Here is a 13,930-nt window from a genome sequence, read left to right on the forward strand (position 1 = left end):
GGGTGGCACCTTTTTTTGTGAATGAGTTAAAAAGGCACTACCCGTTGCGGCGCTTTTACTCACCCAGAGGCACTTTTACTGACCGGGTGGTGCTCCAGGTCTTTGGCGGCGGGCCCTTCACTAGCTCTGAGTGTCTTCGGAGGCACTGAAGGACCCACTGCCAAAATGCCGATGAAGCCCCGCAGAGCGCAGGTGGCGCATTTTTTTGTGAGTGAGTTAAAAAGACGCCACTTTAGGGGAATGTGCTCAGGGGGAGCAGCCGCTTCCCCTGCTCCTCTCTTAGCTATGCTACTGCCTGGGTCCTAGTTTTCATTTTACGATTTTGTTTTGTATTGTAACCATTGGTTTCAACTGCTCTCTTGTTTCTAATGGAATCTGTATTCTCTCTTAAATAAACCATCTCTTGTTTCACTACAAGTGCTGTGTGGTTTACAGGAGCAATGATTTAAGGTGAAACTGATAAAGTGGGATATGTTGCTCCTTTGGGGGCAGAGGTTCTGGGTTTTCTGGGAGTAGCCAGCATCAGGGGCTGGATATCACAGGGGAATGCTTCAAAGGGACAGGGGTACACCTGTGAGGCAGACAGGGGTGGCCTAACCCATAGGAGAGTGCTTGAATGGCTGACGGGCTGGTGGGGTTAGGGAGCTGATCCCAGCCACCACAGCAAGTCTCCCTCTGGCTAAAGGGTGACTCACAGTCCTGGGTACCCTAAGAATATCACAGGCACCTAAATCCCAGACTTAAGCACCTATGTTTGGGGTTTAGGTGCCTAAGTCTCAGTTTGAGCCTTCACTGAGATCCAAAAAACTCCCACTGGCCCATGTAGATATTTAAACTCATTTGGCACCTATGTTTTCAAGGAAAAGTCCCCTCCACACCTAAGTTTGTGCCTCGGGGCATGTGCCCTGCTGCCTCTCTCTAGGAACCTGAGTACTTAGCTCCTGCCTAAGCCCCAGTGTGATCTGTGAATTGGGAGAAGACAGGAGCCATCTGAATTGCATGCAGGGCCCGATCCAGTACGCTTTCTCAGAGGCCACCTACTTGAGCAGGTCCTATCAAAGTCTGGCTGCCAGAGAAGGAGGTGGTGGTGTCTACCGTATGGCTTCTAGCCCACTGGTTAGGACACTCAGCTGGCCTGTGGGAGCCCCAGGTTCAATTCCCCCATTTGCTTAAGGGGGAGAAATGATTTGCACAGGGGTCTCCCACCTCTCGGGAGAGGTTTCCTAAGGGATATTCTGAGGGAGGATCCCTCAGTTTCAGCTGTTGTATTCTGGATCAATACCAAATCACTGGAGCAGGGGGACTGGGCCTTGGATTTCCCACCTCCCAGGTCAGTCCCTACCCAGCAGGCTTCACAGTCACGCTCTCTCTGGCCCAATAACTCTTCAAGCTGTGACTCGATGTGGGGGGAGGAACAGGAAAGGGATGCAATGAGGTTCTGCACACATTAAAGGAAGTGCTGCAAGACACAGCCAAGCAGAGGGCCGGTTTAAATCATCTCAGTCCAGGGATTGAGCGAGAGGGGAGGAGAGTGAAGGCTGGCAGGTCGGCACTGGAGATGGTAGGTCTAACACCTTCTTCTACCTGGGGATGTGGCTGGCTTCACCTGCGCAGTGTTTAGGAAGGAGTGAGGCAGGCAGAGGAGCTGCTGCTCACAAGGGAGAGCTACAAGCTGGTTCCTTAGCGACAGCCCTCACCCTCTACCCCAGACAACTCTGAGTGTGGGTACAGGGGACAGTGCCAGGAACAGAGACCCCAAATGGCCCCCAGAGCAGGACCTTGCATGGGCAACAGGGACGATGCCCTGACAGTGCCCCACAGACTGCTGCAGAAGGAAACTCGAGGTGGTGAGGAGGGCTGAGTTCTCTCCTGTGCTCAACTCACCAATATTAATTGAAATGAGACCACCCAGCTCCAACCAGCAGAGCCCCACTGACCAACCCTGAGTTGTCAGAGGAGCCCCCCATGCCTCCCCCCGCTGCTGCCCAGCCCTGAGCAGTCAGGGGAGCCCCCCCTCCACTGCCCAGCCCTGAGCTGCCAGGAAGAACCGCCCCCCCGGCCCAGCCCTGAGTTGAGAAGGAGAGCCCCCCTGCACTCCCACCCAGTCCTGAGCTGCCCAGGGAGAGCCCTCCCCACTGCCCAGCCCTGAATGGCCAGGGAGAACACCCCCACCCCCTTCTGCCCAGCTCTGAGCTGACAAAAAGAGCCCCCGCCCTTTTCCCAGCCCTGAGCTGCCAGGGAGAGCCCCCCCAGCCCTGAGTTGCCAAGGGAGCGCCCCCGCCCCCACTGCCCAGCCCTGAGCTGAGGAGAGCCCCCCTGCACTCCCACCCAGCCCTGAGCTGCCCAGGGAGAGCCCTCCCCACTGCCCAGCCCTGAATGGCTAGGGAGAACACCCCCACCCCCTTCTGCCCAGCCCTGAGCTGACAAAAAGACCCCCCGGCCCAGTTCCCAGCCTGAGCTGCCAGGGAGAGCCCCCCACCCAGCCCTGAGCGGCCAGAGAGACCCCCTGCTGCCCAGCCCTGAGCTGCCAGTAAGAGCCCCCCTCCTGCCCAGCCCTGAGTTGAGAAGGAGAGCCCTCCTGCACCCCCACCCAGTCCTGAGCTGCCCAGGGAGAGCCCTCCCCACTGCCCAGCCCTGAATGGCCAGGGAGAACACTCTCACCCCCTTCTGCCCAGCCCTGAGCTGACAAAAAGAGCCCCCACCCATTTCCCAGCCCTGAGCTGCCAGGGAGCCCCAGCCCTGAGTTGCCAAGGGAGCCCCCCCACTGCCCAGCCCTGAGCTGAGGAGAGTCCCCTCAGGCACCCCCACCCAGCCCTGAGCTGCCACGGAGAGCCCCCCCCCAGCCCTGAGTTGCCAAGGGAGGCTCCCACCCCCGCTGCCTAGCCCTGAGCTGAGGAGAGTCCCCTCATGCACCCTCACCCAGCCCTGAGCTGCCCAGGGAGAGCCCCAGCCCTGAATAGCCAGGGAGTGCCCCCCACTGGCCACCCCTGAATGGCCAGGGAGAGTCCCCTCGCTGCCCAGCCCTGAGCAGTCACAGGAGCCCCACTACCACCCAGCTCTGAGCTGCCAGGGGAGCCCCCTCTTCTGCCCAGCCCTGACTTGCTCAGGGGAGCCCCCTCCACTGCGCAGCCCTGAGTGGCCAGGGGAGCCCCCACCCCCAGCCCATTGCCCAGCCCTGAGCCGACAAGGAGAGCCCCACCCACTTGCACCCAGTCCTGATCTGCCAGAGGAGCCCCCCCACCCAGCACTGAATGGCCAGGGAGAGAAACACACACACACCCTGTCCAGCCCTGAGCTGATAAGGAGAGCCCCCATCCCCACTGCTGTGCAATTGGGATTTCACTCAGTCACCTGAGCTGGGAGTCTCTTTCCCCCAGCAAACCCATGAATATCCCCTGCACATCTGGAGATCCCGACCTGGGAAGCAGAGCTAAAGGTTAAAAACCGCATGGGGGCCCCTCTTCCCCTGCTTTCCCCTTCCCTTCCTTTTTGCCTTCCCTCCAGAGCTCCTACATTAATGACTTTGCTGAATGCTAGCCAATGGCTCCCTATGCCCCCCAATTCCAGCCAGATGGCTGGTACAGCTGAGCTTTGTGTGCATCAGTGGGAAGAGCTGGCGCACAGGCGGTGGAATAGCAGCAACCCCAGCATGAGGATTGGTTGGGAAAGTGGAGATGGGCTAACACAGATGGCCTCATTCAAAGCCTTCCTGCCATCCAAAAGATAGTATGGAGCCTCTCATGCCTGGGAGGCTGCTTGGGGAGCCAGCCAGCCACCCCCGGGAAGCTGAGACCCAGATGAAAGGAGCAGCCAGAACTACAACACTTGCCAAACCACCATCCTAATTTAACTGGTTCAGACCACACTGCTCCTTTCCCCCAGATCTCTGGGCAAGGCTGGGCTCGGCCCCTATTGGTAAGATGCCAGAGGGTAGGTACATCTGCACTGTGTTTTAAACCCACGGCAGGGTGTCTCACAGCCCAGGCCTACAGACTCAGGTTCACAGAGCTCACACTATAGCCCTACACACAGCTATGTAGACATTTGGGCTGGGGCTGGATCCTGCCCTCTGAAGCCCAGGGAGAGGAGGAGCCTGATGCTTGCAGCATTTCAGGTTTAGACCCATGGATGGTTCCCATTTTTTCTAATTCTAATATAACTCTATTACACCTGAATATTTCTCTGATTGACTGAGATGCTCAGCTGTTTATCTAATTTATGGACAAAAACTGCCTCCATCCTCTGAGCTGAACTCATGACACTGACCAACAACATCTCATGCTCATAGTTACATTCTCCAGGATGTTCATTAACAACCTGTTGTGGAGATGATCCTTCTTCCCCTGTGGAGGCTGGCAACTGTTGCTCTTTGAGATTCTGCATTTTATCTGCATTGTAAATATGAACTAATCAGAGATAAGCAACAATGAGTCCTGTGGCACCTTAAAGACTAACAGATGTATTGGAGCATAAGCTTTCGTGAGTGAATATCCACTTCGCATGCATCTAACGAAGTGGGTATTCACCCATGAAAGTTTATGCTCCAATAAATCTGTTAATCTTTAAGGTGCCACAGGACTTATTGTTGCTTTTTACAGATCCGGACTAACATGGCTACCCCTCTGATACTAATCAGAGATAGTGTCTGTGTCAGCCAGGTGTGTCCAACAGTGCCTGTTTCAGCTCAGTATGTCAAATATGCCTGGACCTGCCTGCTGTGAAGTACTGAGGGATTTATGGACATGTTTTTTTGACCCCCAGGGCAGCACCGTAGGACTCTGCTCCAGTCCAAGGGCTTGGGGATGTGGCTGGAATGTCACCCGACTCCTGTGCTTTGCTGCCGTTAGCTGGGGTAAGCCTTCCTGCAACTCTTTGGTGGCCTGCCCCTGACATTGCCAGGGGAGAATTCACAGACACATCCCTGGGAAAGCCCTGGGAGAGAAGTGGTATTGTTGTGGCACCAACAGCCACTCCTGGTCTGCCCAGGGACATTTTACTGGCAGGCACATTGAAACAGTTTCATTTGGGCCAGAATTCTGACCCCGGAGTGATTATTTAGGGACCTAAATCCTATTCCTCCTAATCCCTTCTTTTTGCCCCTCCTGTATCCCAGAAACCAGTAGAGTCCCTAGAAATTACCTGAGAAACACAGCCTCCTGAGGTTATGGGAGCCAGGTGCTTCCACCCTAGTTACAATGGAGAGGCCTTCAAACGGCCTGCTTGGCTTCCCAAAGCAGCTCACAGTTCCCCAACCAGGCCAGGGGCCGATGAACTCCTCTGAACAGGCATAGTCCAGGCCAGCTCTCTCCTCTGACTGCATTGAGAATGTCTGGACCCCATTTCCAGCACCGGCACCAGCAGCAATGCAAGTGTTGGTGCAGAGTGCAGGGGGTTGACACCTGTTATGGATTAGAGGGTCTGGGCCCTGGGAGTAACACCTTTAGTGTGCCAGACTTCGAAGGGCAGGCCACATGACTCTATTACTGCAGGCCTGGGCCTTCAGACTCCAGCACCCCTATTTCTCACTGTGGCTCTCTGCAGTGAATCCAGCCAAGATCAGACACCTGAGAGAGCCTGTCTCCTTTGAGGGAGCAATGTACCCAGCAGATTATGTGGCAGCCTTTTTAAAACTAGGTAGCTTTGATTAGTTACCTGGAATCCAGCGTCAGTGCATCCTTAGTCAGCATGAGGCAGCCAAGCTTCAGAGTCCATATCAGTAGGAGCAATGGTTTTGCCATGCCCTGATTCTCTGGGGTCCTTCTTTGCTTTCTCTGACCCTGCCTGTGTGAGTCCATCTGCTCATCACAGCAACCTTAACAGACAGACAGTCACCTCATCCCTTTGTCTCCACCTATGGCCTTTTCACTCTGACTCTCTGAAGAGGTTTGGAGGAAGTTAAGCATTAATGGCCCAGTATTTGGCTCTTCCCTTATCAATGCAGGGTCTCCAATTCCTCTGTGTAGATTCCAGACAGTTCTTGCTAAGCTGTCTGGTTCCAAGGAGAAAAACTCTTTCTGCCCAGTGGGTAACACTACAAAGTAGAGACAGACCCCGAGGTTTATAACAATTGTACGAAAAGTTCCCACATTCCTCATAGCACCTCTCAGAAATCCTGCTTGACACTGTGACTGTGTACAGTTGTGTCCTTCCAAGTAGCCCCTCCAGTCATGTCATCTCTGGCTGGCACCCAGAACCCAGTTCAGGTAGGTGCTCCTGAAGATGATTGTGCCATACCTGGCCAGCCTGTGCTTGGAAAGCCCAGCTATCACATCTCCTCCAAGAACAGGTTGCTACTCACCTCTCATGTGTGGATCCTCCCCTACCTGTTGCAGAGAGAGGAGAGCCCTCCCACACTCAGGTCTGCTCTCAGATACACAGACGCAATCCCCATTGACTGAGTTGCACCTGTGAATTGGAGGCTAGACCTCAGCCCACAGCTCTCCTAGTGGCATTTCCCATGAGGAATTAGCTGTGAAACATGACATGTGCTGTTGAAACATGGATGTGCTATGTACATATAAGGGGCCAGTGGCAGGGCCTCCCAGAGGGGGGGAGAAGTGGGGCAATTTGCCCCAGGGCCCGGGCCCCGCAGGGGCCCCGCGAGCCCTGGCCTGGCGCCGGTCCAGGTCTTCGGCAGCATTTTGGCAGAGGGGGGCCCTTCGGTGCTGCTGAAGATGCGGAGCGACTGAAGAGCCCCCCGCCGCCAAAATACCCTGTGAGCCCTGGCCCGGCAGCAGTCCGGGTCTTCGGTGGTGGGAGGACCTTCAGTGCTGCCTAAGACCCGGACTGCCGCTGGGTGAGTACAAGCGCCGCAGCTCCCCCGCTTTGCCCCAGGCCCCCTGAATCTTCTGGGCGGCCCTGGCCAGTGGCATTAATTTCAATGGAGCTGTGCTGGTTTACACCAGGCGAGGCGCTGTCCCATAGTGGTATCTACACCACAAGAAACAGGGCAAGGAAGAGACTATTGTTCTTGGGTGAGTTCCTTGGCGCAGGCCGATCTGTGCTGGGTATCACTTTTGTCTTCTGTCTACTGGCTTGGCATCATTTGAACTGAAGAGTCTTTGATGTCTGTTCTGACCTCAGGCTCAGCATGAGCATAGGGCCTGGGGAACTACTCTGCCTGGACCTCTGCACAAAGCTGACCCTGACCCCAGACCATTCAGCTGATTTGAAAATGTTCTGTTCACTTTTTAAATAACTGTTCATTCTTGCACTGCCAGGCTTGAGATCAGCACCAGTGCTGTCATATCGTGAACAGGGCTGGGGGAAGCTGTGCTCCAGGGGAATCCCGCTGCATTATTTCAAGGGGCCTTGGAGGAGGATCAGAGTGTCACATTGCTGGTTGCTTATCTGAACCCTTTGTTAAGTTCAAAATAGAGATGGGCACCAGCTGCAGAATGGGGGGGGGGGGTCAGGTGTCCTGAGCCACAGTGCTCCATGGAAATGGGAGTCTTGAGCTCTGCTTCACCCTATTATAGAGAAGAGGCAGGGGGAGAAGTTTGGATTTTAGGGGAGTTGTTTGGGCTCATCTTTACTGTAAAGCATTTGAGGCGCATCCCTCATAACATGGGTGTAATGTTCACCAGGCAGAACAGGAATGACAAGCAGAGCTTGGTGGGTTGGAGAGACCAAATGGTGTGAAGATTTTCATCAGCTAAACACCCGACATTCCAGATCCCAAACCAAATCCTCAGGACATCTTGTGTCAGCAACACTGTGCTTTAATTCTCCAGGGAGGAGTTCTCTTGTGAGATTTTGAGTCCTTCTTATTCCAACCAGGCCAGAAATACCACAAGAACAGTGCTGAGTGACATGATGCTTTGGAACTCCACTTTCAGGCCCATCACTAGCAGATGTGCAGAGGGCCTCAAGCACCACATGAAAAGTAATGGGACGGGACAGCTTGCCAAGCTTCCTGAACTCCCAAAGGGCTCTGGCTTTGGCTCTTGTGCAAATAAACCAATCCATCATATCAGCACTCCCATGGATTCTTATAAAACTTTAACCACAAGTCTGGCTCTTTTGGCTCATCTAAATGGATGCTAAAGTGCTGGGCGTTTCTGGGAAATCTTTATGCTGCATGAGGCAATGCTAAAAGTGGAGCTGGTTGGGAAGTTTCCATCAAAATGGTAGGAATTAATGGTAAATTCTCAGAATGGAGAGGGGTAACTAGTGGTGTTCCCCAAGGGTCAGTCCTAGGACCAATCCTATTCAATTTATTCATAAATGATCTGGAGAAAGGGGTAAACAGTGAGGTGGCAAAGTTTGCAAATAAACCAATCCATCATATCAGCACTCCCATGGATTCTTATAAAATTTTAACCACAAGTCTGGCTCTTTTGGCTCATCTAAATGGATGCTAAAGTGCTGGTCGTTTCTGGGAAATCTTTATGCTGCATGAGGCAATGCTAAAAGTGGAGCTGGTTGGGAAGTTTCCATCAAAAGGGTAGGAATTAATGGTAAATTCTCAGAATGGAGAGGGGTAACTAGTGGTGTTCCCCAAGGGTCAGTCCTAGGACCAATCCTATTCAATTTATTCATAAATGATCTGGAGAAAGGGGTAAACAGTGAGGTGGCAAAGTTTGCAGATGATACTAAACTACTCAAGATAGTTAAGACCAAAGCAGATTGTGAAGAACTTCAAAAAGATCTCACAAAACTAAGTGATTGGGCAACAAAATGGCAAATGAAATTTAATGTGGATAAATGTAAAGTAATGCACATTGGAAAAAATAACCCCAACTATACATACAACATGATGGGGGCTAATTTAGCTACAACGAGTCAGGAAAAAGATCTTGGAGTTATCGTGGATAGTTCTCTGAAGATGTCCACGCAGTGTGCAGAGGCGGTCAAAAAAGCAAACAGGATGTTAGGAATCATTAAAAAGGGGATAGAGAATAAGACTGAGAGTGTATTATTGCCCTTATATAAATCCATGGTACGCCCACATCTCGAATACTGTGTACAGATGTGGTCTCCTCACCTCAAAAAAGATATCTAGCACTAGAAAAGGTTCAGAAAAGAGCAACTAAAATGATTAGGGGTTTAGAGAAGGTCCCATATGAGGAAAGATTAAAGAGGCTAGGACTCTTCAGTTTGGAAAAGAGAAGACTAAGGGGGGACATGATAGAGGTATATAAAATCATGAGTGATGTTGAGAAAGTGGATAAGGAAAAGTTATTTACTTATTCACATAATACAAGAACTAGGGGTCACCAAATGAAATTAATAGGCAGCAGGTTTAAAACAAATAAAAGGAAGTTCTTCTTCACGCAGCACACAGTCAACTTGTGGAACTCCTTACCTGAGGAGGTTGTGAAGGCTAGGACTATAACAATGTTTAAAAGGGGACTGGATAAATTCATGGTGGCTAAGTCCATAAATGGCTATTAGCCATGATGGGTAAGAATGGTGTCCCTAGCCTCTGTTCATCAGAGGATGGAGATGGATGGCAGGAGAGAGATCATTTGATCATTGCCTGTTAGGTTCACTCCCTCAGGGGCACCTGGCATTGGCCACTGTCGGTAGACAGATACTGGGCTAGATGGACCTTTGGTCTGACGCGGTACGGCCTTTCTTATGTTCTTATGTTCTTATGTAAAATGTTTTGTTAAAGAAAAATGCAGATTCAGCAAAATCAAAATTTTCTACAGGAAAATTTTGATGTTGTTGAATTTTTTTTATTTTCCATTGGGGAAAATCTAAATCAGATTTTTGTTTCAAGTCAATTCAACCCAAGTCAGTTTGCTATTAACCTGCATCTATCTTTGGTGACACGCTGTCTCATGGGAGTTATAGTTTGGGTGTTTCGTGCCCCCATTTTATCCAAAAGGCCAGGCTCCTTGGCCAGACTATATCTTCCAAGATCCACTGTTGTTTTCCCTCTGATGGGACACATGTCTGTAGTTGTATCATGGGAGATACAGACTAGCCAGGGATGTAGACCTGACTTGAAGTGAAACATTTTGACTTTTCCTAATCAACATTTTTCTGAACTCTTTCATTTTGTGAAAAAAAAAATTTCAACCTTTCTGGATGAAAACAACTGTTGAAATATTGGAATTTCATGCAGAAAAACATTTTTGTTGAGCTTTATCTCTAAGGGGCAAATCCTGAAGTTGTATTAAATCTATGGTGCAAGACTTTTGATCCATGCTTTGCAAATAAAGTGTATGATATGTTCCCTGAAATGAACGCTATTGAGCTGAGGGCAGGTCCCTAGGCTGCATTGTTTGGAAGAAGATCTGACTTCAGGGCTATTTTCAGATAGATTTCTGTAACCATAGAGACACTGCAATATGGTGGTTGTTTAGTAGCTAAAAACCCTGGATCGCATCAAGTAATGTTGAGAAATAATATAAACAGACACTGTGTTTCAGTTATGTCACGTTCAGCTCCGTGGCTAGTTTCAGCCTTGATTTGTAGTTCATTTTTATCTTTTCCTGATTTGTAAGCACTACCAGCTGGGCCAGCTTCTTCACAAAACTCAGTTTTACAAAGCTCTCCAAAAATGTCTTGTATATTTATATTAGCTGCTACAGCAGAGAAGTGGCAAACACCAGCAACTTATGAAAATGCTAAAATCTGGCTCTGGATTCAGACTTTGTTGCTGGCTTCATATGTAAAACTACAAAGGAAAAATTAAAATTAAAATTAAAATTGAGTTAATCCCATATTTCTGTGCCTGACAAAAGAGGGCCTTGAGCACTTATATGAGGAAAAAATAAGTTTTAATGAACCTCTTTAAAAACAATTCCCGCTCTGGGAAATCCTTTTGGTTCTTCCTGGTGCACAGAAGGTATCCCAGCATACATCTTTCAGTGACAACAGCATAGAATCCATTTATGGATCAAAATGAGACATTTGATATTTGTGGTGTCTCATTTTGGGATACTTTCATTAAACTACAACCTACCAAAGGATTTCATAGAATGGAGGGGAGGGGAGGAGAAGGGGTTGGTTAATTAGCTGTCTCTTAGCTTGTTAGCCTCTGCTGAGTGGAGATATTCAGACTAGAAATCAAAGCCTAAAGCCGTTTTAATTTTTGCAGTTCACCTTTTACCAGTTTTCAATCCCTGTATTTCTTATTTCACTAAACTCTGCTAGTTAGGTAGAGACTCTCAGCATGAGATTTGTGATGTCAGATCCAAGAATAACACATATAGGTCATTAGAACTGGACTGATCTCTTATAGGCAGGCTGGTAGCACTGCCTATCATTAAGGTTGCCAGTACTTCCCATTATAAGATCTGGTTTTCAGTTGCTTATAACTTTGCCAGGCTTTAACCATTTGGATTGACATTTTTCCATAAGGGTTGTCTGCCCCAAGCTGAACTATTGGGAAAATTTCAACCAAAACAGTTCAGCCATTTCTAAGAATAAGGCTATGGAAAAAATATGTTGTTTTGTTGGTGTTCAAAAAATCTGGTGAGCTTTTCAATGAAATCTGGTGCCCCCATACTTTGGAGCAGGAACTTGAAATTTGGCAGGGAGTAGGTGCTTGCGTCAGGAAGATGCCTGTGAAAATCTGCCCCAAATTTGGCCAAGTTATAAGCCTTTGAAAAATTGCAGTTTGTACTGCTCAGTAGAGACTTTGATTTTAGCAGCCACATTCCCTGAAAATTCCATCTATAATATTGGTCATGCTCCAGCTCGGGGCTGTGCAAGATGTTCCCTGTAATTGCAGCTCTGGGCTAAGCCAGGTAATGGAACCAAGAGAAGAGAGGCTGGCTCTCCTGGGCTCTCAATGCCCGCTCACTGAGCTCAGGCAGCCCGAAACAGGAAGCTGCCTTATTTGAGGGGCAAGAGCCAGACCTGCAGTGGGTGGGGATGGCAGAGGATGTAGATTGGGAAAAGGAGTCCAGGGGGAAGACTGGGACTGGAGGTTTACATTAGAGAGAAAAAAACTGGGATTGGGAATTGGGGAGCGGCTGGGACTGTCTGGGCAAGGAGACTGGGACTGGGATCCAGGGGAGACTGGGACTGGTTGGGCAAGGAGACTGGGACTGGGATCTAGGGAGGAAAATGAGGGGAGTGGGAGCAGGTAGGTTGGAGGAGAGTGAGGTTGGATGAGGATCTTGGGGGATCTTGGGATTATTTAAGCAAGGTGACTGGGATGGAGAACTAGTAGGGTAGGAGGAAGGAGGGAAACGGGAGGGGAGACAACTCATAGACTCATAGACTTTAAGGTCAGAACTCTGCCAAGGAGCTGGTGTTCAAGGGGAATAGCTGGGCAAAGACACTGGGGGAAGGAGGCCGGAGACAGCTGCTGAGACTGGATGACAAACCCAGGGAGGGATAGTGGCCCTGCGAGCCAATAGGGATATAGATTGGATGAAGAGCCAGGATGGGGGGGAGTGGGAGAACTGGGACTGCCTGGGCAAGGAGCCTGGGGACAAGGAGCTTGGAGGGTGGGGGGAAACTGAGAATGGACAGGATCGGAGAGTGGGACTGGGTGTGGAGGGATGCCTGCGGTAGGGCAGGGAGTCCAGAGAGGTGAGACTAGGACTTGCTAGACAATGAGGCTGGGACTGAGATGAGGAGCCAGGGATGGGTAAGAGACAGGCCTGGGACAGGGACAGGTTGGAGGGGACAGGGCAGAAGGGGGCGTGCTTAGGAGACACAGGCAGAAGAGTCTGTGGCCACTAGAGAACACTCTCCTCTAGAGCCTGGAATGGAGCCCACAATTCCTGAGTTCTCTGCTGTCAGCAAGTATCTGTGAAATCCACTGGCAAAATGTATGTTTCATATCCCTCTAGTGCTGACCCATAGGGACTATGACAACCTGCTACTGCTATTGGTTCCTCCATTAGCTCAGGTGGCAGAGGTCTGTGCACCTGATCTCAGGATTTTAACCCTCCTGATGATCCATATTGGTATCACTATGATGCCATGTGATAGAGCTTCTGTTTTTTACAATTTGCTTTTTAAAAAACGTAGGAAATTACACACACACACACACAAACCTACTTTAAACGAACATTTTTAACATTTCAAAGTCAAGCACTCATACCATAGGAAATGCCAGAACCCTTGCCTCGCTGAGTGCACCTATGCTAGGGAATGAATCCAGGTTGTACAGTGAAAAAAGCTGTTGTCTGTAGGAACCCTACCTCATCTGTTGCAGGAGCTGGAAGGTGTGTGATGAATGAGGCAGAGGGTTGCAAGAAGAGAAGGGATGGTTTCAAGGGTAAGGCTGTTGACTGCCGCCATGGAGAACAGGATTCTGCCTCTGCCCCAGAGCAAGTCACTTAAACCAAACTTCCCAGGTGGCCACTGAATGTGTGTTCCTCACTTTCTGGGTTCTCAAATTGAGACCCTATGATCATAGAATCATAGAATCATAGAACTTAAGATCAGAAGGGACCATTATGATCATCTAGTCTGACCTCCCGCAAAATGCAGGCCACAAAAGCTGACCCACCCACTCTTGAAATAATTCTCTCCCTTGACTCAGCTGTTGAAGTCCCCAAATCCTGATTTAAAGACTTCAAGTAGCAGATAATCCTCCAGCAAGCGACCCCTGCCCCATGCTGCGGAGGAAGGCGAAAAACCTCCAGGGCCACTGCCAATCTACCCTGGAGGAAAATTCCTTCCCGACCCCAGATATGGCGATTAGCTGAACCCCGAGCATGCGGGCAAGACTCTCCAGCCAGACACTCAGGAAAAAGACTTTCAATATCCCAATATTGACCCTCGGTACTAATTACCAGTGGTCGCACGTTATTGACCTATTGACTAAATCACGTTATCCTATCAAACCATTCCCTCCATAAACTTATCAAGCTTAAACTTAAAGCCAGAGAGGTCCTTCGCCCCCACTGTTTCCCTCGGTAGGCTGTTCCAGAATTTCACTCCCCTGATGGTTAGAAACCTTCGTCTAATTTCAAGCCTAAACTTCCCGACTGCCAATTTATATCCATTTGTT

At 49.9% G+C, this 13,930-nt stretch overlaps 1 protein-coding gene across 1 annotated transcript in view; it reads left to right on the forward strand.

Annotated features, from left to right (window-relative positions):
• Positions 1 to 1,447: 1,447 nt before the first annotated feature.
• Positions 1,448 to 13,930, forward strand: part of LOC120370578 (P-selectin-like) — a 66,141-nt gene continuing 53,658 nt past the window's right edge. Inside the window, exons 1-2 of the mRNA XM_039485526.1 lie at positions 1,448 to 1,561; positions 4,762 to 4,852. Of these exons, the coding sequence (XP_039341460.1) occupies positions 1,559 to 1,561; positions 4,762 to 4,852 (94 nt within the window). The 5' untranslated portion in view covers positions 1,448 to 1,558. The remainder of the gene's footprint in view (positions 1,562 to 4,761; positions 4,853 to 13,930) is intronic.

This window comes from Mauremys reevesii, linkage group 8, assembly GCF_016161935.1.
Source record: "Mauremys reevesii isolate NIE-2019 linkage group 8, ASM1616193v1, whole genome shotgun sequence".
NCBI classification, from domain to species: Eukaryota; Metazoa; Chordata; order Testudines; family Geoemydidae; genus Mauremys; species Mauremys reevesii.